At 41.7% G+C, this 25,244-nt stretch overlaps 2 protein-coding genes across 9 annotated transcripts; one reads left to right on the top strand and one right to left on the bottom strand.

Annotated features, from left to right (window-relative positions):
* Positions 1 to 1,076: 1,076 nt before the first annotated feature.
* On the bottom strand, positions 1,077 to 5,980 carry LOC115598515. Its single transcript, XM_030453179.1, has 2 exons — positions 5,392 to 5,980; positions 1,077 to 1,246 (listed from the first exon to the last, which is right to left on the bottom strand). Exons 1-2 carry the CDS (start codon positions 5,978 to 5,980, stop codon positions 1,077 to 1,079), a joined length of 759 nt encoding a protein of 252 aa, XP_030309039.1.
* On the top strand, positions 5,501 to 24,452 carry SLC16A9 (solute carrier family 16 member 9). 8 transcript variants are annotated; one of them, XM_030453285.1, is made up of 9 exons: positions 6,125 to 6,173; positions 6,845 to 6,959; positions 9,712 to 9,771; positions 10,194 to 10,311; positions 11,327 to 11,555; positions 20,232 to 20,375; positions 21,240 to 21,335; positions 22,366 to 23,271; positions 23,648 to 23,826. In XM_030453285.1, the coding sequence occupies exons 5-9, from the start codon at positions 11,360 to 11,362 to the stop codon at positions 23,824 to 23,826; spliced, it is 1,521 nt and encodes a 506-aa protein (XP_030309145.1). In that variant the 5' UTR covers positions 6,125 to 6,173; positions 6,845 to 6,959; positions 9,712 to 9,771; positions 10,194 to 10,311; positions 11,327 to 11,359. The 8 variants fall into 8 exon arrangements, with proteins under 8 accessions (XP_030309147.1, XP_030309144.1, XP_030309142.1 ...); XM_030453287.1 differs by lacking the exons at positions 6,125 to 6,173; positions 6,845 to 6,959 and adding an exon at positions 5,501 to 5,623; XM_030453284.1 differs by lacking the exon at positions 6,845 to 6,959 and having other exon boundaries at positions 6,090 to 6,173.
* Positions 24,453 to 25,244: the final 792 nt, after the last annotated feature.

Genomic DNA, 25,244 nt, shown 5'->3' with positions numbered 1-25,244 from the left:
AGGGCAACCATGCTGGTGAAAGGACTCGAGCACAGATCCTATGAGGAGAGGCTGAGGGAGCTGGGGCTGTTCAGCCTGGAGAAGAGGAGGCTCAGAGGAGACCTCATCACTCTCTACAACTCCCTGAAAGGAGGTTGGAGCCAGGGGTGGGTTGGTCTCTTTTCCCAGGCAACTCTCAGCAAGACAAGAGGGCACGGTCTCAAGTTGTACCAGGGAAGGTTTAGGTTGGACATTAGATAGAATTTCTTTACCGAGAGGGTGATCAGGCATTGGAATGGGCTGCCCAGGGAAGTAGTGGATTCTCCATCCCTGGAGATATTTAAAAAGAGACTGGATGTGGCACTCAGTGCCATGGTCTAGTCACTGCGGCGGTAGTGGAGCAAGGGTTGGACTTGATGATCTCTGAGGTCCCTTCCAACCCAGCCGATTCTATGATTCTATGATTCTATTAGCTTCTCCATTCCCTTGACAGGAAATAAATGCCTTGCTCAGTATTTTAATGTAGTTAAGTTGAGAGAAAAGCTAACTCAACTCTATTAAATTAACTTAATACTCAAGCAAGATGAAAAGCGTGTGCCTGTACTCTGCAGTCTCACAGGAATTATGCTACTTCTGCCCTGATAAACTTGTGCCACTGAACTTCAGTGTCCTCTACTGGCAAACAGCAGATGAAGTGTCAGCAAGGAATAAACAAACACCACTTCTGAGGAGCTGTCTCCAGTATTCATGCTCTCTCTGGTGACTACCTCAACAAAAATACTAGCCTTTGATATGTGAAATTTGTAATCTTTTTATTCTGTAGCTGAAGTCATCTATTTGGCCCATGTTTGCAAGGTCCATGATTTTATACAGTCTTTTCAAAGACTAAAAGCTATTCACCAAAGGGAAACCAAAGATATCTGGAGCATTCAGCTGACTCAATATTGTATGATCCCCACTGGGATATTACATGAGTCCCACTGGGAAATCAGAGTGATATGGTTGGTAACAGCCCTCACTGTGTCATGGGCTCAACAGGCAGAAGCTGGAGATAGTTCTGTGTAACAAATGAATCATTATTTTTTATAGGATGTTTTTCAATGCATTTTTGACACCTCATCATGTCCTCTGCCACAGCTCTGATTACTGCAGCTGTCACCCAGGAGACTGCAAGATGGGACACTCTGGTACTTGGTTTGTTCCAATTCACACTGCTTTTCAGCAATACTAAGGATCCATTTCTTCTCTATTTTCTGTCCATCCACTGCTGAAAGTAAAAATGTGATTTAAAAAATTGCATCATATTCTCTAATAGAGGTTGTTATGGTAGAAGGTAAAAGAAACGGTAGAAGACATGAAGCTTCATGCAAAATAAAATTTACAAGAGACGTGACACTCCTGAATAGAACAGAAAGCAGAGGTAGCATAAATCCCTCTAGTGAAGCAAGCTCTTTATGTGCCCACTATACAGTAGCCCATAAGGAATTGTGATGTCTAGAAATGAGAAAAATATTTTATTAAGTTATTATTGATCTTTATATTGTATATACTTTATTTGCTCCTTTTTGAGGTGGCTCTGGCCCTTTTTTCTATAATGAATCTTCTGATCAGTAAAGAAAATTGAATCTTTTCCCTAAAGTAATGAGTGCATTCTGAACTATCTTATTGTAATACTCACCATGTTAACTCAGGTTTAGCTTTGCTGGGAGGCACACTTAAGATCAGTGCTACATGGGGACATGAGGTTTAGCAACAGAAAAATTGTATCTTAGTAAAAAACAGCACTTGTGGTCTGTGCTGGCATGGATCTTGGTGAAGTTATGGCAAACCTAGAGGTCATGAGAGATTTATGCCATAATAAAAATATACTACTTTATATTCCCTGAAAGTGGATCCTCTAGAAAAATGGAACTGATAAATTTCTTTGCTTGGAGATGCAGCGCTAATTTTATTTTCATTTCACACTCTTTGCAGATGTACTTCATGCTGCCAGCACTTCTTTGTCATTTCATGTGCACTGTTGTCTTTTAGTTGTTTTCAAAATAGCCTTAAATTACTGTCATTTTTCCTTAGTGTTCTAATACCTAAAACATTTTTATTTCACAAACCCAAATAGTTCCTGTATCAGCTTAGAGAATGCAAATATACACAGCAGATTCAGAAACTGACATTTTAAAATGGTCATAGTCCCCTAGTTTGTTACAAAGAACTTTTACTAAGCAAGTTTACTTCTGAAATAGGAGAAAAATATTTCTTGCAGCAACATTAGTTGATTGTGTTGCATAGCAAGAGTAGTTAAGTCAGGAGAAAGATAAGACCGCTCTTCTTAAATAACTTTTTCTTGTAATCCTTTAGTGTCCTCATTACCTCTGTGTGTAGGGTAAGAGCCACAAAACACCAAAAAACAAACTTAAACCCAACTTTCAGTCATGTAAAAGTGAAAACAAAATAAATTATAATTTTTCAATCTAAATGATGACTACATTTTGTTACAAGTTTTGCAGGAGGTTTTCATGGGATGTTTATTTTCTACATATATAGATAGATAGATTTATAGATAACGTGAAAAACTTGATTTACAAATCACCATTCAGAAATACACAGATGAACAATTTGTCAGTCAGTGGTTAGACTGGTGATACTGTTAATCTGAACACCTAGTTCAGGTATTGCCCATGTTATAGGGCCTCTGCAGAAGGTAGTGGTGTGGACACACCACACTGCATGTTGGCAGCGACAGGGAACCAGCCGAGGGAACCAGTTCTGCATCTAGATCTTCATCTTCTCAAAGCAGGGTAAGTTCCCATTCAGCATATCTCTGAGGACACCAAGGGGTTTGTAGTACTTTATTGGCATCTCAGGGGAAATCTGTCCTCTTTGCAGCTTAAGCAATCTTACTATCTTTCCCACAAATCTAAGAGAAGGTATAATGACCCTGCTTAATGTGGTCAAACAGCACTTGACAAGCCTCATTCTTACTGCCTTTCACATGAAGGGTTGAATTATAACTACTGAAGTAATGCCTTTAAGGCTGCTGAAGACAAATGAGTGTCCTTTAGACTCTGTAAGTGCACAGATATTTAATACATTGCTTAAATTAAACTCTAGTCAAACTACTGGTTGCTTTCCTCACCTTTTGTTCCCTTCAATCATTAATGGACATTTTCCACAAGGAAGTTAACAAAACATGTAAGAAAACTATGAACTTCGGACACACTATCTTGGCCTCTTCATTCCAGTCTCTTCTTCTCCACAGATTATGTAAAGGCTACAAAAGCACAAAAGGGTGCTTCTTAATCTGGACCACAGGTCACAGGACAGTAGTTGATCAAGTAGTTACAGTTTTCTCCTTTGCAGATCATGCACCTTCCTTTAAAAACAAGACAAAACCAACAACAAACCAAAAAGCCCCAGACATTACTCTCCACTCCCTCCCCCCTTTGCCCAAGGGTGATAATTCCTTTTTGGTCAGTTTTGGGGTGTTTGCAGAGTAGAAAACTTTTCTAGATCATATGTATACTGATACAACTTCTAGCGACCTAAAGCTACATATCCTGCAAGTATGGCTTACCAAAAAATAAGGTGACTTTTTAACTAGGTGCTTCTTTCATCCCTTTCATCCCTTGCCTTTCACCCCCTATGTGAGTACCTTTATCTTTTGGATTCTTAAACCCCCAAGACTGGGGAAGGGAAAGATGTGTAGGCATTATGCAATGTTCATTTTCTATTTTAAAGTGAGGATTTTAGAATTATTGTTCTGGTGTGTGGAACAAAAGCTTGGTGTGGCTTTGTGAAAGGTGTGGCTATGGCACTGTTAGAATTCACTGGCCTTTGAAAGCCCTGTAGGAAGGGTTTCTGAAGTGAAGAAATAAGATTAAAGAGTGATTTGAAATCTAGGCTAAATGGCAGCTGCCAAAATACTGTAGGCCAAGCGGGCAGAAACCTAGAGTTGGAGGGAGCTGCGTTGCTTATTATGAAACAAGGACAAAGGAGGCATGGAGGAAGAACTCATTCCTCTTGACTGTTGTTTCTGCAGCTTGTTTTCACAGGTCTGTCTCTTGTCAGTAAGGTTGCTGTTTCAAAATTAAGGAATGTGCTTGACTGCCATGTTCATATGAAAAGTAGAGTTAATTAAAAGCAGTCAACTTGTGATCAGGAGGGCATCCAGAGAAGTTAAAGCAAAGCAATTACAATTGACAGGTATTCAATTGAAAGTGCATTTCTATTTTCAAGTGGGGTTCCTTGTTCAGGTCCAAAGCTGCCTGTGATCTAAAGTTGGCTTGCACCTAACTGAGACTGCTTCCTCTGCATAAACATCCAGTGTGTTTCAGTGAATGCTGTAACGAATATACCTCAGCTCTTCTGAATGTTCCTGCTCAGATTAACCATCATGACTACAAGATCCTTGTATGCAGTATGGCTGCTGTTCACAAGTACGGCTACTTGGGAATATACAAATGTTCTTCATCAGTTTTTCAGATGGTTGTAACCAATATTGCTAGAGTGAAATGGCCTGTGCTTAATTTTAGCCCTCTACGTTGTGTTTTAAGCTTCTACAGAATGCAAAAACCAAAATATATACATCAGGCACAGTCACAGGAACCAGAGCTTTATTTATCTCCCAAAGAAATCTCTGCCAGTAACAAGCTGCCCTTGCTTCTCTGAACACCTAAAGCTGTATCCCTCGATGGAGTTTAAGCCCACTCATCTCTTTTAGTTGTCTAGTGTCTGTGCAGAGCAATTTGTTCCTTTCTCTTTGTGATAACACTTTGTAGTTCTGGAAGACTGTTTCCTTATTAAGTTAAATGCCATTTATTTAAGTTCTCCATTTTATTCTCAATTTATTTAAGTTTCTAGTCTGTCCTTCCAGTAGCAGGTTCTAATTTTAAAATTCACCTGAACACTGAGTGGTGGATCTAGGTGCTTTAAAAGATACTTTGAAGTTCATGAACCTCTGTAAATATTGCATAGATGAGTGTAACTGAGCTTCTGGTCTGAAAGGGGTGGTTATGCCATACCTATAGGAAAAGCACAGGCTGTAAACAGCTGAGATTGCTTCAGAATTTCAGCTCTAGGCATATTTCAGCTCTTGGAATTTCATTTAACTCTGGAAATGTTTGCATTTTCACCTAGTTTGTACGGGTACCTGCTCTGACCTAATTGCGTGGGGAGAAGAGCAGAGCTATCAGTCTGAACACACAGGCATGGGTAGAGCCTGATACTGGCCAAGTATTCAGTTAACTTCTGCAACAGATTTTGTAGTCTTGGAGGGTGAAAGTTGCAGGTGGCTTAACTTGTTGACTGCTACCTTGCCATGCCGAACAGCGCTGAACGTGCCGTGCACGCTGAGCTGGGATGCAGCTGCCTCTAAAGGCAGTGGTTGCTCTGATTCAGAAGTGAGCTGTCTCTTACCTGAGCTAGCAGGCCGGGGAAGCGGTGCTGTGTGTGCGCTGCATGCATCTCTGTTTTCAGTGCGAGTTTGCGGCCTTTGGGCAATGATGCTGGCGGGGATCCAGCCCCCATCCCCGTCCTGCAGCGGGTGCGCTGCCTTTGGTACCCGGGCAGGTTGAAGGCAGCTGCGGTGTGCCCGGAGGAGCTGCGGTCCTGCTCCTGCCATCAAAGGCTTCAGTGCGGGCATGCGAATGTAAGGAGCAGGGATGGTGGTAGGGTTTTTTATCGTGCCTTGGAGCAAGGCCCTCACACAGGGCGGTGGGGCTGCGCTCGGGACGGGCAGGGGCACCGCAGGGAGAGCGGTTCCTGCCCCGGCTCCGCTGCGGCCGCCTCGGGCGACCCTCAGCCGAGGACGGGTGTCCGGCTCTCCCCGGCGATAGCGGCGCAGGGGGAAGCCGAGAGGCGGCGAGGCCAAGAGCTGCCGGAGGAGTAAGCGGAGGACAGGGGTCCGCAGCCGAGGGGAACCGCCGCTGTACGCCTGCTCGGAGGGGCGGGAGCAGGGGCTGGGCCGGCTGCCGGGGCGGTGTATGTTCCCCCCACCCCCCCGCATCTCCTCGGGGCTGCGGGCGGAGGCTGTCGCGGCCCCCGCCAGCTCCTCCCCCCGTCCGAGTTACAACCGGTTCGTGCCGGCACCGTCCACGGCCGCGCCCCGCCCCACCGCTCCCGGGATGTGGGGTTGCCCCAGCTCTCCGGGGGCGGCTCCTGCCCCACGGGCCGCCCGCCGCTGCCGCCGCGGGGCGCAGGTAACGGGGACGGCGCCGGCGCCTCCCCGGGGAGACCCGGGCTATGGTCGAAGGGCCGCGGGGGAGGGGAGCGAGGGGCCCTGGCCGGCGGGAACCGTAGGGGCCGGCGCCGCCACCTGGGTGGGCCCGGGCCGGTCCCCTGGCGGGAGGGGACAGCCCGTCCAGGCAGGGGGTTCCGCAGCGCCCGGGCTTCGGGGAAAGGAGCTGGCTCAGGATCTACAGTCGCCCCTGAGTGCCCGCCAGGACGCCGTCGTCCCTGGTGGTGCTACTCGACGTTCATCCACCCCTCGGTGGCTGCAGTGAGCACCCCTCGGCGCTGGCTGCTCCCGCAGTCCCTTATGGGTGTCTGTTGGCATCCAGCGGGCACCCAGCAGTGGTGCAGTGCCTGCCGTGGGAACATGGGGTAGGGCTCCTGTCGGCATCGGTGCTTGCCGCTTGCCGGTGTCTCGGAAGCCATGGCGGGACCCTGTGAGTGGCATCGGGCCGGCGAGGGCGACCTCTTGGCTATTGTCACTACGCGGGTGAGCGCTTCCCGTCCAAAGGGTCTGTCTGGAGGTGGTGGAAGGCGTAAATGTGTAACGTGACCCTCTGGAGCGGAGGTGTGGGTTGGCTCCCGAGGGCGTGGGGAGAGGTGAGGCGGGAGCTATAAGAGCCCATTCATCCTCACCGAGGACCTGGCCAAGGGACAAGGAGCGGTGGAGAGAGCAGACACCAAGGGGAGCCCTCCCAGGTTGGGATGCACTAGGCGGTGCACATCGTGCTCTCGTTTTTCAGAGGAATTCTCTGGTAAATGAGATTGTCTGGTGGTTTATAGCAACGCTGTCTTACGTCTGTCTACATGGATGCATGCCAGAGACTGACAGGCATTTATATTTTCTGTGTGGGGGGTTCCATCCCCTCCCCTCTGGAGCAGTGAGGCTCTGGAAACAGGTAGGACTGGTTCTGCTGAGCTGACAGATATGGACAAAGCTGGCAGGTGTATGTGCTGCTCTGGTTGACGTGGTTTTTTTACATGTTTTTCCATTTTGCACAATGGAAAAACAGTTTTATGTTATCGGTAAGTTTTGTTCTGGTATTTTGATTTGTTTCTTGATACTTGCAAGAACATTGCCCGAGAAATATAAATTTATATCAAATCTAATTCAACTTAAAATGAGCGGTGTTACCATTCTGGTTGGTACCGTCTTAATTTTACCAGTGCTTTGCAAAACTGGAATTAGCTGAGTGTTAATCACACAGTGATTAATCACACAGTGATTCTGCTGATATTGGCTTTCTTTGCATCCATGTGCTGCTCATAGAAAGCAGGATACTCAACCGGACTCTGGCTGCTCAAATAACAAACTGGAAACAATCATGTTGCTACTGTCTTTCTCAAGATCCCCTTTGCCACAGATTAATACAAGGTTCTGTGCTGAGGGCTAATGTTTCAGTCACACTCTTGCTCTGTAGACCAGTTATTTTTTTGTGTTCCTCTGTCAGCTTTAGCCCAGATTTCAAGATTTATAGAAAAGAGCTCAATATTGTGGTGCAGCTGCTTAGATAAAAGGAAATAGTTGCAGCCAGACGCCTCTCTTTCCACATTAAAACTCTTGTTCAGTTTGTTCTCTAGGCTTTCTTTTTGTTGTTGCTAGTAAAGGCTTTTCAGCAAGCAGCTCTTGTCCTCTGATTCTTATTCGCAGTGAGTACAACTCACTGGAAAGCTTTTTCTGACCAAACTTCAAGTTACAGTTTAATTCTTTATGCTTCATTTATCTGTTTTGGTATTTTTGATGTAGGCAAGTTTCCTGGCATCTGAAACAACATCCTTAGTTTTGTGAACAGTAATCTTTGTGAACCAGTTTCCACCTGAATTTTAAACCCATGGTTGTTTTTCTGTTTCCAGGATCACACAAGTCTTCCTGGATGGTTCCAAGAGAAAACAAAACTATTAACTGCTCTCTTCTGCGTGGGCTTCTGATTTTTTTTTTTTTTTTTTTGATGCATTTATCTCTGTAGCCTGTGTCCTCCTTCCACACAGATAGAAAATAATAAAAAGCAATTTGGGTCCCCCTCAAGTCAGTGCACAGATTCCATGCCCATGCAGGCAGTGTTTGGAACAGCAAATATTTAGTTCTTGCTGTCAGCTCTTGTCTGTACTACTGAAGTTTTATACCATGACTTCTTGTTTTTAGAGAAGCATTAAATCATGTACCAGTAAAAGGTGGATTGATATCCACAGTCTCAGCAGCAGCTTGGTTGACTGGGATGTCTTTAACTAGATATTGTAACAGAGGAATCTGGGGAACAGTCTTCTCATACAGGGCTCTTGGCTGTTGTTCTCTCTTCAGGAGAACATCATGCATGCTTCAGGGAAGGTAAAACCATGCCATACCATACAGTGGTATGAGGTGGAGGAGCAATCTGCAAGAAAGGGAAGGAGAAGCAAGTCAAGTTGGCTCTTAAAAAACAAACTTTGGGATTTCATATATCTGTTTTCACTTCGAGAATGATTTCTGGAGGGAAAATGGCAGTGGTTTTCACTTTTTCCTTGACAATTGAAGACTTTAAATGGTTTGAAGTGTATAGAAAATAGAGATGTTTTTGATACATGCAAATTCTGTTTTTTTAGATAAAAGATGCAAGAGAGATCTGTGGTGAAAAATAGGAAGTGTCAGAATATTTTGCGAGTGTCAGCTCTTTTGCTGCCATAAGTTGGGAGCAGTTGGTTAAAGTCAATAAAGCTGTGCAGACTTGCAACAGATGGGGAACTGTTCCAGAGGTTCTTTTTTCTAATAGAAAATACTGTGTGACCTAAGACTATGAAAACTTTTCCTCCCCTGCCCTTCCTTCCTTCCCACCAAATGTTTAGAATAACAGAACTGAATCAAGAGTTGTCTCTGTGCCAAATTTTATGGCATCGATATTGTAGAAATCAATATAACAGCTCAAATGTGTTTGCTTTCTGAAAATTCCTTTTTAAACAAGTACAAGTTAGGGTTATTCACTGTCTTTTTCCATTATTTTAATGGTTTTCTAAAGACTTCCTTGCATTATCTCAGTGGAAGTGTCTTCTTGAAGCTGTTACTTATTTCCACCATTTTTATTCCAGTCAGGGACAAAACAATCCAAGTGGCACTTATTAATGCCTGGAGAGATGCATGTGTCAGCTATTTTGTGACTGTGTATTTTGTGTAGAAATATAAGCATGTCTGAAATATACAACTTTGTAACATTTGTAACTGGAAATACTGATTCTTGAAGTGCTGTCAGTATGTTAGGCCAGTAAATCACTTCTGAAGGACCTAGCATGTTCAAGTTTATTTTAGATTAGTAGATACTTTTTTTGTTACTTTGAGAGTCAAGGCTGCTGTCATCTGTTAATGAATTGAGGGGTATCAGTATTTCTCCACTGAGATAACTTGATTAATTCTGAAGTTCCTCTGGAAAGATATTAAAAAGAAGGAATTTAATGTGAAGACACCAGTTTTTCAGAGTTGTGTTTGTTTTTGTGGTGATACTTCAGCTGAAATCTTGCTTTTCTGCTCTTTTGCTGCAGATAGAGTTGCCACATGAAGTTACATTTGTAGAAAGCTGAAGGACTTTTTTGTTGTCATCTGTAAGTATCTGCCCTCAGAGTAACATTTAAGTGTGCATCTGTAAACTAGAACTGGCCTTTTTCATGTCTCCATAGTAATTATTACTCAAAATTTTATGCTGTAGCTTTAGTTAAGTGTTCCATGCAAATTCTTAAAAATTTTTGGAGCAAAGACTGTGAGGAACTTGAATGGCAGGTCTGTTATTGTTTATTTCATTACACCTTTGCTTTCATACAGCAGTAATTTTTTTCTGTTTGATCTGGGTTGTAAGTCAAATAGGCAGTGTGATGTGTTTATTTTTGTGCTTTGCCTCTTGGGGGGTCTCCCAGAGCAGATCTGTTATTGCAGCAGACTTAACACATAATCTGCTGTGAGAAGATAGTCCTTGAGAATATATCATGAAGAAAACCAGGGTAAGATCTTATCTGTTTCTATCTTACAGGGCAAAGGAAATAAAATCGTTGAGAATCACACATCTGGTTAGTGAGAGAGCCAGGAACAGAACATGAGTTTTGTCATCATCACTTCAGCAGATTGTTCCCTGTAGAGGGGGAAAGCAGGTTAGTGTTGTACACAGGGGCTCACAGTGTCACTGGAGTCATCCAAACTCTGAACCAATTTCGTCTGGAAAATCTGTAATTTTTTTTTCCTAGATTTTATTTAAAGCCATAGATGCATAGATGATGGGTCTTGCCATACAGAGGAGGAAGGTTGGTACTTAAAGAGCTCCAGCAGTCATTGCCAGCTTGGGGAAGGGTGATGTGTGTGAACTGCACGGAGGGCAGACACTGTAACTGATTGTAGGAGTTTTATGTCTGTGCATCTAATGCTGTTGAGTCTTGGCATTTAAGGCACCACACCTGTACACAGTTTTAGAACTTGCTTCACTTCCTATTATGTACAAAGCGATTTTTGGATGCATCATTCCTTTACACATAACCTATTACCTTTGACAGAACAGAACACTGAACTGTTATTTCTGGAATGTCAGTCTTCCTCTTGGCTTGCTGCTCCCAGAGTACACTGGTGGCAAACACCTTGCTAAAACACACAGTAATGTGCTGAGATTACGACTAAGTAGAGATTTATTTATTTTTTGACCTTGAACTAATACTGTTATACTTGTGAGGTTTTTTAAATCCTAAATTCTTTCTTGGAATTCTTTTATACTTGTAGATTTTCTTGTCCTTCAAGCCTTTTTGCTTCACTCAGCATATCAGAGGTCTTAACAGCAGGTGGCCATGTGATTCTGTCCTGGAACTGTGGCTGATATCAATGCCTGAGGTTTTCACAAAGCCTATTTAGCATTCAGAAAATAAAAGATCCTCCCTTGCTGTAATGGAGTGCTGATGTATGCATGGCTTATTAATGCTTTGTGTACTGTTGTTTATTATGCAGAACAGGTAGAAGTACCTAATGGTAACTTATTTGCATTGCCTACATGCTGTGTTGCACATATTCCTTGAAGGATGGTTGAGATAAGGCTCTATTTGAAAGTGTACAGCTCACTTGTGTTAGCAAACCTAGGTCAGCCACATTTCTAATGCTCTGCTCTATTTGTTTTTTGTTCACCAGGTTCTCCCTGTACATCTGCACTCATCTGAGAAAATGGTATTTCAGAAACCACCAGATGGTGGCTGGGGCTGGGTGATTGTTGTTGTTTCCTTCTTCACTCAGTTCTTGTGTTATGGATCACCGCTGGCAGTGGGAGTCTTGTATCTAGAATGGCTGGATACTTTTGGAGAAGGGAAAGGGAAGACTGCCTGGGTTGGATCACTAGCAAATGGAATCGGATTGCTTGCCAGTAAGTGTAGAAGCAGGATCTGTCTGAAGTTGACATGTTTCTTTCTAATAGATGTGTTGTTTCATCCGTGTGTGCTGTTGGAATTATATTAAAGACAACTGCAAATGATAAAATGAGAATACTGCATTTTTGTTTTAGGTTAAGACAGGTAAGATTACATTTACAGTTCCACTATATATAAAGTGAGAGAATGCAATGGTAAAAGAACAATAAAAATATTAACCTTAGAAAATTAAGGTAGATTGTATTAGAATACACTAGGAAAAACAAACTCTGGGAAACTGAATGGTAATTTTGTTGATGAGATTATTTTCATTGTTTTAAAAATGAGGCTCCAATACTAACATTTGCATTAGTATTTTTAAAATCAGAGCAAGCTGTTAATCTGAAATGGTTCAAGTGCTTTAAAAACAAGAAGTCAATTAATAAGCCAGCTACCCATTTTTCAGCTCTGGAAGTGTAAACCCAGCAGTTAGGATGGGTGAGGTCTTTTTTCCACTGTTTGAGGCAAAAATGCCTTTGAATCCTGGAAAGTTATGGATAACAGTGGCATTAAATAAAACAACTTTACTTGAGGCCTCTCTTTAGTAAGACATTGTCACTTGGAGAGTTACATCAGGGATTTAGGGAAATAAAACACCACTTTGAAAGTCCATAGGCCCATTTTGTTGTTGTTTTAATATCAAGCATAGGTACTGTACTGGCTAGTGTAACTAACTTCTGCTTTCCAGAGTCAGCAAGGGAAGTCTTACATTTTTGAAGAATTTGGAAAGAATTGCCTGTCAGCAGAGCAATTGCTGTGGACAATTACGTAGCTTAGTGGACAAAATGCAGCACAGGATTCTGAGGAGATCTCTCCCTAAAAAAAAGCTGATATTTAAATAGCTATACAGACCACTGCTTTGTATGACACTATAACTGGCCTAATACCAGTGTCACACTCATATTAGGGTTTTATATCACTAGGCAGAACAAAAATGGGCAAGGGCAGATGGATCATTAACCACAAGAAGACTATATTCATTCCCAGGGTTTAAGTGGGGAAAGAACATCTTTCTTATTTTCCTGTTTTAAGGGCATTAATTTCTAATATGAACAGATCCAGACCTAAATAAATTTGAGCGAGAGAATGAGGTGAGGGGAAAAGAAGGATAGACAAAATAATTACTGAAGATAAACTAGGCAGAAGGGGATTGCAGAAGAAGAGATGAAGAAAAACCTTCTCCCTGGAGAACAGAAGTTTCTGGCTTGCTCCTCTGACAAAAGCCTCAGCCCTTTTTCTCATATGTCCACACTATGCTAGTTTCCAGATTTCTTAGTGCCCTCTGTCTTGCCACTGTGAGCAAGTGTCAATAGTCAGTGGTGTCAAAATGTCACAGTCATGTGAGCTGAAAAATTAGTATCTGGCTTGCTAATTGACTTTTTTTTTTAAAGAACTTGAACCATATCAGACTAACTGTTTGATTTTAAAATTAGTTTATAGCAAATAGAAACTTCTGCAACAGAATAATACAAATAAAAGCTGCTATTGTAATTGATTTTTCATAAGGAATGATTAAATTATTTTAAATTTTGACAGGTTAGGAGGAACCTTGCCTGTCATTGTGTTTATATTCTTTTGGTTTTGGATTTGGAAGCTTAATAATTATTCCTATTTTTAATACCTTTAAAAAAAAAAGTGCAGTAAGGGCCATATAATTGCATCAATATTGCTAGAGTGGACTGAAAACAATATATATATATATACATATATATATATATATACATATATGTATATATATATATATATATGAAATGGAAGGTCTTGCTGTCTCACTAAGCTGGGATCTGATCTTAATGATAGCTACTTAAATTAAACTTAGTGAAAGGGCATGTTAAGTAGTATAACCTCTACCTAAAACTAGAATGCTTTTGACAAGTCACAATTTTTCATAGATTTTTCATAGCAGGCCTTTTTCAGACTTTGTCACCAGCATAAAGAACAAACATTGTCAGTGTGGAACTGTTGACATAACGCATTGAGATGTTAGGCCTTCTTCATGAATATAGGAAAAGAGAACTTGGTTCTGTTCTGATCTCTGCTATTGTAGGTCCCAGTATTATAGGCCAGGTGTAACCATTGTGTGTTATAGTCTATATTAAGTAGCTGATTAAGGTAATAAAATTTTTCCAAATTAGCATATTTTCATGTATGTGAAAAGATGCTATCTATAAATTAGTAACTCAACAGTCTCTACAGACAAGCTGATTTCAGCAGCAATATTGCATGTGGAAATGTTAGTAACAGGACAGCTTTACCCCAAAGCCTTTTGGTAGTCCCCTTGCTTTTTACTGTGCCTAGCTTGACTCTTTTAGTATTTGTTCTCTCCTTTGCTCTCCTTTATTTTTGTTTCCAGTCTCTTGACACAGTTACCCAAAGATGCGTTTTCAAGTACTGGTACTTTTAAAGAAATCTATATGCCAAAAATACTGTAATTCTCAATTATTTTAGAATACATATGTTTAGTGCATTTTCCATCTGTTACAACTTTTCTAAGTAGTTAACTCCCTCCTTAAAAGTATGTAATCTTGTGATACAAGCTGCTTAGTTTCAGTTTTCAGATGATGAATACTGTTATCTGTAAGTGATATGTTTCAAAGTGCCCCTGAATTAGTGGGTTACATCTCCAGAGACTGCAATCAAATTACTTCTAAGTTTTCTTTTAAGCCTGTACCTTGATACAATCTTTTTGCCATTGATACAGGAGACAGCTTCACTTTTAATTAAAACTCTTTTGTGAGCCCTTTCCACATTAACATCACCTTTCTGATGCTGTAGGTGCCAGACTGGAAAGATAAAGGCAGTTTTGATAGATTTCCAGCTACATACAGGGAAAAAGTTAGTATCCATTTTCTTCAGAAAGGTTTTTTCATTGATAGCACTGGAAATGACATTAGGTGGCTTCTGCAGCAGTGGGAGGTAAGTTCAGTAATTGCAGTATAAGTACCATAATTTCTCTAAATAAAAGGAAATATCCTTATATATATATATACCAGCTGGCACAGAAAAAGGTTCTGTGTGTCCTCTGCCCTTTCCTCTGTATATGTAGTCTTAAACATTTTTTGAAGAAGCTGATGCTCATTAGTCCTTTCATATTTGTGTATTGATTTGCTTTCTGCTTTGTTTATTTCTGACTTGTGTAAGAGCTAAACTTAGACTTGTGACACAGAAACACAGTGCAGCACCTTGTTTATTGAGATGAGTTTCCTAGCTGCCTGGTGTTCAATTTCTGTCCTCTTGCTGGCAGCACAGACAGCACTGCTGAGGCCAGTGTTCAGCACTTCCTTCCCCCTTCCCCTTCCCCTTCCCCTTCCCCTTCCCCTTCCCCTCCCCTTCCCCTTCCCCTTCCCCTTCCCCTTCCCCTTCCCTTCCCCTTCCCCTTCCCCTTCCCCTTCCCCTTCCCCTTCCCCTTCCCCTTCCCCTTCCCCTTCCCCTTCCCTTCCCCTTCCCCTTCCCCTTCCCCTTCCCCTTCCCCTTCCCTCACTGCACCGTGCTCCCCAGCCCTTCCCCAGCCCTTCCCCAGCCCTTCCCCAGCCCTTCCCCAGCCCTTCCCCAGCCCTTCCCCAGCCCTTCCCCAGCCCTTCCCCTGCCCTTCCCCTGCCCTTCCCCTGCCCTTCCCCTGCCCTTCCCTTTCCCCTGCCCTTCCCCTGCCCTTCCCCTGCCCTTCCCCTGCCCTTCCCCTGCCCTTCCCTTGCCCTTCCCTTGCCCTTCCCTTGCCCTTCCCTTGCCCTTCCCTTGCCCTTCCCTTGCCCTTCCCTTGCCCTTCCCTTCCCTGCCCCGCCTTGCCCCGCCTTGCCCCCGCTCTCCTCTCCTCCCCTCCCATTTTCTGCCCTGCCCTGCCCTGTGCTTCATTGGAAGAATTGTGCCTAAAACAGTGACAGAAAAGCATCCCTGTCACTGCACATGGCAGTGGCAAGACCTCCTCTACAATATCAGGTGTCCTAATGCTGATCAGGCTACAGCAGATGCTGCACATAGCTCCATGGATAATGTAATTTTTGGTGCTTAGGAAGAAAGGGAAAGAGCTTAGCATGTTTCTGTTACTAAAATAGCCCAGAGGAGAATATTTACTACATTGTTGAAGACCGTGTATTTTTCCTGCACCAAGTGTTCTTAATTGTCCATCTATTTGGAGCCTGAAATTAAATCCATGTTATACTTGCTAAAAGCAAAAGAAAGGCTTTGGTGTCTGTAATTGTCACCACAGCTGTTATAGTAAGAGTTGACTTCACATTACTTGGCATAGCAAGCCACATGAGCACTATGCCTCCCATTCCCCCTCCTCTTTAGTAATGGAGAAAGCACAAAGGGAAGGAAGATGTCCCCTTGAAAGGCATTTCTTGATAAATTAATGTTGTGCTTCTCTTAGTCTGAAGCTTTCATTGTTCAATATTTGAAAAGCTTAATTCTGTGTTTTCAAGAAAGACTTTTACAACTCTGCAAAACCATTTGCAGCATCTACATATTTTTGGACAGAAGCCCTGCACATAGATAACCCTCACTGCAAATTATGGAAGCTTTACATAGTATGTGGGCAAAGGAGAAGTTATCCCAAAGATTCATTCAAAGATGAGAAGTATTTAATAACTTCGTCAGGAAGGAGTGGTCTTATCAGTCAGTTGGGAGTGTGTTGCTGTCCAGTGTAAAAAATGCTTTCTTCTGATCTATATTGCTATCTGAAGTACAAAAAATTGGAGAAAATTATATTTATTATGACCAGGTTTGTGCATTTATTATGCAAAATATATTCTTGTGTTCTCTCCAGTCAGTCTTACAGCCACAAGCATGGCTTTTACTCTACAGTTTCAACAGGCTCAGACAGATACCAACAAGTAGTGTGGGTCAGACTGATGCAGAAGATAAGAACAAGAATTCAGTTGTCCAGAACTGTTTGTTTAGCAGAAGCTTTTCTGTGTCTATGAGGTGAAGGAGGGGAGGACCTTTGAGATGGGAAGTGAAGGAAAGGAGTGTTAGTTGGAAGATATTTTTCTCTTCATGTGAGAAAGCTGAATAACAGTGTTTGTTTTTGATGTCCATTAAACAAAACAGCTTTGCACATTAGGAGATCAGGAGATCAAGGTAGTTATAAAGTTCCTCTGTGAGCAGCTGATGGCTTGTTTTCACATCTTGGGAAGGACTCACAGTCACACCCAGATCTCACCAAGTGTCATGACTCTTATTCAAAAAAATCATGAAAATATCACCATATAAATGATTCCTCCTAGGACTTCTTCATCTTTGGAAGCTTGAAGATCTAATGTAGGAGCTGATTTTTTCTGCTGCTGCTTCCCATTTTGTCCAGGGATCTGCTTGACGGCTCCCCTGCAGGACCTGATAATTGTATTACTGGCTATAGAGCACTGGCAGTCTGTGTACTGGAGAGCAGTGGCTTTGCCTTTGCTGCTTTCTTAGGTCTTTCAGAACCATACAGTTTTCTTCCTAGAGGCAGCTGTCATTCTTATAAACTGGACTGGTTTCTTATTTGATAGAGCTTGATGTAGTTTTAAGAGATATCATTTGCAAGAAAAAAAGTCTCAAGGGATTTTACTTCTAAAAGAGGTAAATATTGATCCATGTCTTCAACTATTATTCTGATAATAGTGTTAAGTCCCAGAGTAGCTCAGCAAACTGAAGAAAATCCTGGCTTAAAAGCCATTTTCTATGCTTCTTATTGAGGATTGCCCCTGGGATTTTATTTTTATGTTCACATTACTGTGAGTAATGCATTATCAGTGGAAGGATCTTTCTGTAAAATTCTAAACTAAATGAAAACCCTAATGTTTTCTGAAGAGCTGTTTTTTATGTGTACGTAGACTCTTACTGTTCTTCAGAATTCCCAATTTGAACAAAATCCACAGGGCAGGACTTTACAACCCAAGTTTCAGTCCCACTCTGGAAAAGATGGATGTTTGACCAGAATTAACTGTCTGAACCCATTGTTCTTGAATTGCTTGTAGAGAATAACATGTTTTTGTACAGTGAACTCCTGGGCAAATACCATGGTAATAACCAAAGGTACTGTGCACGGTGGGAGTAAAATGTCAGTTCTTTGGGAAACACAGAAAGGAAAGGAATGCAAGGAGGCAGGGAAAATAACAAAGATGTTGGCTGTTATGGGGGTTTTCTTTTGTGACTTATTTTCTGGCAGTACAATGGGGGAAATGTGAAAGTAGAACCTAGCGTGTAGGAGAAGACAGAGCTGTTTTTCTTTTCATCCTGGAGATCTTTAATAACTGTTTTAATGCTTATGCTGGAGTTCTTTCTTATAAGCGGGGTCATTGATGAGCTGCCAGATCTCTTGCTGTGTGAGATGACACATTAATACTGAGCTTATTGGAGCAGGTTCTTTAGTTTTGTGCAGGTTGTTTTCCATGTCAAAGTAAAAAAGATCTCTTTGTACTTTCTGTTCTCCTTTGGGATTATTTTGTGTAAATTGGAGAAGCTAGAAGAGCATCTCTTTGGACCGTGTCGGAGGTGCTTTTGATGGTGTTGCATAGGCGAGAGTCCTTGTCAAATTATGAAGATAAGTTTTTCACCTCTGTGTCTCCCTTTTTTGGCTTGGAGTCAGAGAGGGTCCAGCTTCACCTCAGATCCTCTAGTAGAGATCAGTGCAATCTGTACCAGTACCACCACCCCAGAGTGGACAGTGACCTTGAATGTAGCTGTGTCACGATAGGAAGAACAGGTGGAAGGGAAATCCTGATTATTCTAGCAATGTAGTGGGTGAGACATAAAGACTAGGAAGAGTGCAAATTTCTCTGCTTAATTAAATTATGTTAACACTACCTAATGTTCTTTTGGTGTAGATGAATCTTTTATGTAATACAGATTCAATCCTTTGTTTATTTTTATATCCTGTGGTTTCAGGAAACATACCAATTTTAATTTGCCAGTTCTAGTAATTAAATCTGAGATGAAGCAACAATCTGACTCTCTCAGCTCTTGTTCTTGGCAAGATGCTCTGCCCAGGTTATTCTGGCTGACTTCCATTCCCACAGCATGCTGACTCTTGAGAAGCAGTGAGTGCTCACATCTTCCCTTTTCATCGTTTCCAAAATCCAAACAAACCCCACTTTGGCAGAACATTTTTCTCTATTCTTCTTTAACTCTGTCTGGAGAAGCTCCAGTTCAGACCTGTTTCCGTTTATATTCCTGGGACAGATAGCTCTTACATGGAACAAAAGTTCTGACTGTCTTGTGTTTGAGGATTGTTTCACCTGCTAATGAATCTGTTCTCCTGTCTGCCAGAACTGCTTGTCCCATGGCTGGTAACCACACACAAACCTTGCCTGCATTCCCAGCTCCTCTCTGCAAACCTAGGCAAGCACCATTCTCAGCTCCAACTGTTGTTACCTCCTATCACCTCTCTGAGCTCACCTCCCATCTCCTGGAAGTCTCGGCAGTGTGTGAGTCAGGAGGACCAAACTTAATGAATGACATACTCCAAAGTTACTCCTTTTGCAGGCCATATTGTCTGTGGAGTGTTTTTGTGTCACTGTGAATAAGGTGCAGGTGAGGTGGTCAGGGTTTGGTGTTTTTTGTTGGTATTTAAATAATACCATTCATCTCTGTATCTAATTTCCAGTCTCAGAGGAGTTGCTGATATATAAGCTCATGAATTTTTGTAACTGTAGCGTTTCAGATGAGAGATCTTCTTTTGCAAGCCAAGTCCCTTGCTTCTTGCTTATTTATGCAGGGCATCAAGCTTGCATGCTACTGCAAACTAAAAGGTGTATTCCAGGCCACACAGCTGAAAATAAGTGCTTGTTCTACAATTTCTATGAGAAGAGAACTGGCTGAAGAGTCAGAGTACGAATGTTGCCTGCACTTAGCTCTTGTTTTGGAGAACCAATGTACCAGGAAATATTGGGGAGAGTGGGGTAAAGAGTGGGAGAAGCCTCTCACTAACTTAATGAACATTGCTCTGGACATTCTCAGTTAATATTTTTAGTTTCTGCAGTTTGACAGTAGAAACTGAGATTAGTACTAAACAGTTATTTAGTAGAATGACTAATACATGGGTATTTAATTCACTAGAAAAGTAGAGATGAGTAGTGGTTGTCTTTTTCTAGTATATTTGCAAGTATTTCCTCTGTGTAAGCACCAGGTGGCATTTGTAGCATGATTACAGTCAGAAGTTACCATTTTTCCATTTCAGTTTTATAAATCTCTTATATTGAGTACAGGTACCATTTTTTCTGAGACAGTTTTGTAGCTCTGTCAAAAAATACCTGCTTGGCTAAAGCCTGGCTCATGGTCTAACTTCTTTTAGTACCTAAAGAGAAAGATCATTTTCAGAGACTTTGTACAAGTCCCTACCAGTGCATACAGTCTGGTATGGATGTATCATCCTGTATTTACAGTTTGTGTTGCTTGCTCTCCACCTCCCAACCTTTGTACCTTTTTGTGGTCTTGATGTCAGTTTCTCCTTGAGCAGAAAAAGTCTTGCAAGCCTGATCTTGCATGTTTTTGCAGCTAATTCTTTTTAAAGATTCCTGTTAAAAATGAGTATTCTGAATTGTTGTTTAATATATATTTAAAAAATCATTGCCAGAAACATTTCTACAGACATATTTTTTAGAAGTTCTCACTGATGCTGGTATTTAGTAGGAATATTTTTCCTGCTTTTCTTCTAGGTCCTGTCTGCAGTATATGTGTATCATCTTTTGGAGCAAGACCAGTAGCAATTTTCAGTGGCTTTATGGTGGCTGGGGGCCTCATGATGAGCAGTTTTGCACCTAATATATACTTTCTGTATATTTCATATGGGATTGTTGTTGGTAAGAAACACCTTTCCTTGATATAGAGACTTAATCTTTAGTATTTTGAGTCTTGATTTATGAATCTGAAATGGGAAACCAATTCATAAAGGCAGTGGTATTTTTGGACTTGATTCATCAAGCAATACTCTCTGGGGGAGAGGTGTTTTACAGGCACGTTGTCACCATGTAGTGAAAGATAAAGGCAATACATATGTTCATCAGAATTTGAAAATTCTGAATTCTTCTTTTGTTGACCTGATTGTTAGAGATGAAGAAGCTGAAGATCTTTTGCAGGCATGATGTGCCAGCCTTAAAAGAATAACACCTGTTCAGCAATTTTGTCATGAACTCATTCTAATTTGATGAATTAGGGTTCATTAGGGAGCAATGTTTTCTCCACAACACTGTGAAAGTCCTGTTCTCCTAGCAGGTGGTGACCTGCCCCTCTGTGCTGGGTCCCTGCTACCCAGCCAAGTGCCTGGGTTCCTGACACAGTTAATTTGATACCAGACCCAGAGCAGCTCTCTGCAGCAGCCTGCTGGTTTGGGCAGAGTGCCACATGGACTCAGCTTTGCTGTTCCCTGGGGCCAGCCCCTGGACTGAAGGCTGCAATAACCCTTCCACGTAGCACAGAACCTGAGCTGGTGAGCTGCTCAAAGCCAGGCTGCACAATGCAGGTTCTGCAGCCAGGGATGGTAGAAGGAGAGGGAGGTGGCACAGTGCAGGCAGCCTAAAGGCTGGGGCAGTATGAGACTGGTATGGCTGATGCTGAGCCAGAGTTAAAAGGTACCTCTGTACCCAGGGTGTGCTCTCTGGGCAATTGAAAAAGGGTGTTCATTTCCCAGAGTAAGCTGAATGTTTTATTTCTGTCTTTTCCTCAAGGGCTTGGATGTGGCCTTTTGTATACTGCAACAGTTACTATCACTTGCCAGTATTTCGACAAACGCAGAGGCCTTGCACTTGGTCTGATTTCAACAGGTATGACTTTTATCATTCTCTCTGCCTTTTCAATTCTGATACAGCTAGTTACTCTGGCAATAAAGAATAGCAGATTGTATTTTTCTCAGTTACATCCTGAAGTACTTCTTAATTCAAATCATCGTCAGCAGTGAACAGGTAAAATCAGGCTTCAGATAAAATAGTAGCCATGCGTGCAGGTGTATGGTGTGGGTTAAAAAAGATATTCACTAAAATGAAAGCAATTTAATGAGTAGCTTGGCCTGTGTGCCATGGTTAATAAGAGAGGAAACTTTCCATTAAGCTCTTTTCTCTCTCTTCTCTCTTACATGAGATCACAGGTGAGAAGGAGTTTGGAGATGCAGGATGTAAATGCTGGGTCAGCATAACCTCACATTATCTGTATCTTTAAAGGAGTATTTGAAGTGTGGGCTTACATTTGTAAATCTTTTCATTCAAAAGGAGACTAAATTCTGAAATCTTCCAGAAAATTATTCCAGCTTTTTGCCCATAGATGTTCAAGGGATCCTAGAAAAACCAACCTCTGTTAATCCAATGAAAGGTCTTTGAAGGACACTCAGCAGTCCTTCTCATCCACTCTCTGGGTCTTTAGGTTGTTTCATATTGTCCTTTACACCAAGAGGAGTTACTAAATTAATGGACTAAATAGGAGCTGCTAAAGGAGGCTGTTGTCCCAAGCATATGTTAGTGAGAAGCTGGTTCAGTACAATCAGTGCTGGGAGATATTAATGCCAGATCCACACCAGTGGAATAAAAGGGAACTTCTGCAGAAGTGTTCCTTGCAATAATTTTCAGTGGCTTTTGTTGGGTTTCCAGGCAGTTTGCCTTAAGGCTTGACCTAATTGAGCCTTGGTTAATTTTAATACCTGGAAGGCAAAACAAGAGTGAATTTTATGATTTTTTTTTGCTGTGGCTAGTACTGAAATTTATAAGTGGTTTACCATACCTGTGTCAGTGTATTTGTAGCTGCTGAACTGTAGAAGTTTGTTAGTGTTGAAGAATGTTCTCAGTTTCTGTTTTCCTTTTATAGGCTCAAGTGTTGGACTCTTCATATATGCAGCATTGCAAAGAGAGCTGATTGAGCTATATGGACTGGATGGCTGTCTGCTAATCGTTGGTGCATTATCTCTAAATATATTAGCATGTGGCAGCCTGATGAGACCATTGGAGTCATATGGTTCCCCTCCATCAGAAAAATCATGTGTAGACAAAGTCCCAGATCAATATTTTGTTTACCATGAAAAAGAAAAGACTGTTGAAGAAAATATAAGCATCCTTGAAAAGGGCTATGTTGATGAAAGATGTGTGAACACACCTGATAACAAGCAGGATTGCATTTTAAATAAGAATGTATTAAGCTCGATAAATGTAAATGAGAAAGACACTTACAAAAAGAAAGTTGTAGAACAGACAAACTTCTGCAAGCAACTCGCCAAAAGGAAGTGGCAGCTCTATTTGAATTACTGGGAAGAAACGGTGGTTCTTTTTAAGAACAAAGTGTTCTCAGCTCTCTTTGTTGCCATCTTGCTCTTTGATATTGGTGGATTTCCTCCTGCTCTGCTCATGGAAGATATAGCAAGAAGTGCAAATGTTAATGAAGATGACTATCATATGCCCCTTATTTCCATTATAGGCATTATGACTGCTGTTGGCAAACTTATTTTAGGAATACTGGCAGATTTTGAGTGGGTTAACACTTTATATCTATATGTAACTACCTTAATAATGATGGGACTGGCCTTGTTTGCAATTCCATTTGCCAAAAGTTACCTTACATTAGCGATGCTTTCTGCGATTTTGGGTTTTCTGACTGGGAACTGGTCAATTTTTCCATATGTAACAACAAAGACTGTGGGAATTGAGAAACTGACCCATGCATATGGAATATTGATGTTTTTTGCTGGACTTGGAAATAGCCTTGGACCACCAATTGTAGGTAAGGTCAAGGTAAATATTATAAAATGAACGTGAGCTTGTCAGGATGAGGCAAAATGAGATTTGCTTATGGATAGTTCTAGCTGGTCCCAGTGACAATAGAAAGATGAAATAAAAATCTTCAAAAAAAATAAAGCCTGGTTCACTTGATCTGGCAAAGCTGGTTGTGTTCTGGTTTTGGCTTTGATAAAAAGTCCATTTTGTGTCTTAAGAGGTCAAGCTGAATTTTAGCTTTGGCTTTTTTGGGGCAAGTTGTTTGTTTTGGTTTTTGGTGGGGTTTTTTGGGTTGGTTTTTTTTTTGTGAGTTTTCTCTGACTTTTAGTGCTGTGTTTACATTTATCTCCTGACTGATTCTTTTCTTTTATTTTCACCCTCAGGCTGGTTTTACGACTGGACACAGGAGTATGACACTGCGTTCTATTTCAGTGGCCTTTGTGTCTCACTGGGTGGATTTCTGCTGCTGTTGGCAGCACTACCTTGCTGGAATGCCTGTGCCAAGCAGAGCTCAAAGCTGCCTCCAAATACTTACTCCTACAAAGTTGCATTTAGCACTTAGGTGACAACTGGAAAACACTTTGTGCTTTTTTATATGGTGTAGCGAAGTATTTTAGTAATTCTCCACTTATTTATGAAGCCCCAAATCCTCTTCCACTAGAAAAATTCCATTTTTGCTTGTTCACTTTCTTTTTCTTCTTTTACTTCTTTTTTTATTTTTGAGAACAGTCTTATTTCGTCTACTATTCACTGTGTTTTCTGCCTTGTGTCTACTGTCATTTCTTTTCACTCTGTGAGGGGTATATTCAGCTGTATTATCAGCTGAACTTTTCTTTTTAAGGGAGGGGGGGTGCAGAAGAGTGAAAACCTTGAAGCAAAAATGAGACCTGATCCTTATAGGCTGACATTTCTGTCACCTATATATTGATTTGCACAATCAGACTTTACAAAACAAAAAAATTGCCTTACTATAAGGTAATGCTGTGGCAAGGTGCTTATAACATCATGCTTAGATTAATTTTTGTCTTTGTAAAGTTTCTCCAATTTACAGTGAAGTGCCAGTTGGGGGAGGGAGAAGAGGGGGAGCAAAACCAACCTTGTGTCACATAACTGAAGTAAACTTCCTGGTGAAAGAATCTTAACTACTACTGCAACTAAGAATGATGTTAATAAATATTGCACATTTTGTGAAGTCTGTTTATAAAACTGTTGAACCAAAACCTTTTAAACCAAGGAATAAATATGATTGTTGAAACCTTGAATAGAAACGTTGGCTTGGTTATGGAAATTCATAATCTTTTGACTGAAGTTGGAGGTGTGCTCACAGGAGCCCACAGGTGAGTGTTTCTAAACAGGTCATGTTCAGTCTGGAAGTACTGGGGCCGTCTGTTGTACAGCCACAGTTCAGTGGTTGAACTTGCTGTGAAGAGCTTAGCACTAAAGATTTCCACAAGGCAGACCTGATGAAAAAGGAAAAAAAATGATAGCAATATCATCTTTGCTCTGTCATTTTTTTGAATGGACATAGCAAGCAGAAAAGTTAGTTACAGAGAACATGAAAAAGCATGGAGGGTAACAGAAGAGGTATGGGAGAAGCTGAGGTGGAAATAGTTGCAAGACGGACACCAAACATTCCCGTGAAGGGAAAGCCTCTAAAACTGCCTGGATACCCTCTAGCTGTGTGCTAGCTGTGTGTGTGTTTTGGCTTTCTGCTTTTTGTTTAACCCAAGGCTGGCATGACTGGGGCAAATGCTGTGTGATGTTGAAGTCTTTCCTGAGCCAGGCAGGTGCTAGAGCAGAGGCAGGGTGCCTTACCTGGCTGGCACTGCCCTGCATCCCATGCACGGTTGCTGTTGCTTCTCCAAAGCTTCTTCCACACTAAAGCTGTGTCTGGTTGCCCTTGTGTAGGAGTCACAGAATCTCCTGTCCATCTGTGGCACATGCTGCCTACTTTGGCTTCTTGGTGTAGATTTTAAATTT

This window comes from Calypte anna, chromosome 6, assembly GCF_003957555.1.
Source record: "Calypte anna isolate BGI_N300 chromosome 6, bCalAnn1_v1.p, whole genome shotgun sequence".
In the NCBI taxonomy this organism is placed as follows: Eukaryota; Metazoa; Chordata; class Aves; order Apodiformes; family Trochilidae; genus Calypte; species Calypte anna.
Note: the sequence above shows the minus strand (reverse complement) of the source record. Positions and strands in the feature narration are given on the sequence as shown.

What these genes read in the sequence shown, in the direction of transcription:
- SLC16A9 (XM_030453282.1), top strand. Translation starts at nt 6,099, where the DNA reads ATGTGGGGTTGCCCCAGCTCTCCGGGGGCGGCTCCTGCCCCACGGGCC. An exon ending in TGGAATCGGATTGCTTGCCA is followed by an intron (nt 11,556 to 20,231) that starts GTAAGTGTAGAA and finishes CTTTTCTTCTAG; the next exon opens with GTCCTGTCTGCAGTATATGT. An exon ending in CCTTGGACCACCAATTGTAG is followed by an intron (nt 23,272 to 23,647) that starts GTAAGGTCAAGG and finishes TTTCACCCTCAG; the next exon opens with GCTGGTTTTACGACTGGACA.
- LOC115598515 (XM_030453179.1), bottom strand. Translation starts at nt 5,980, where the DNA reads ATGCGGGGGGGTGGGGGGAACATACACCGCCCCGGCAGCCGGCCCAGC. An exon ending in TCCCCGGCCTGCTAGCTCAG is followed by an intron (nt 1,247 to 5,391) that starts GTAAGAGACAGC and finishes TTTTACTTTCAG; the next exon opens with CAGTGGATGGACAGAAAATA.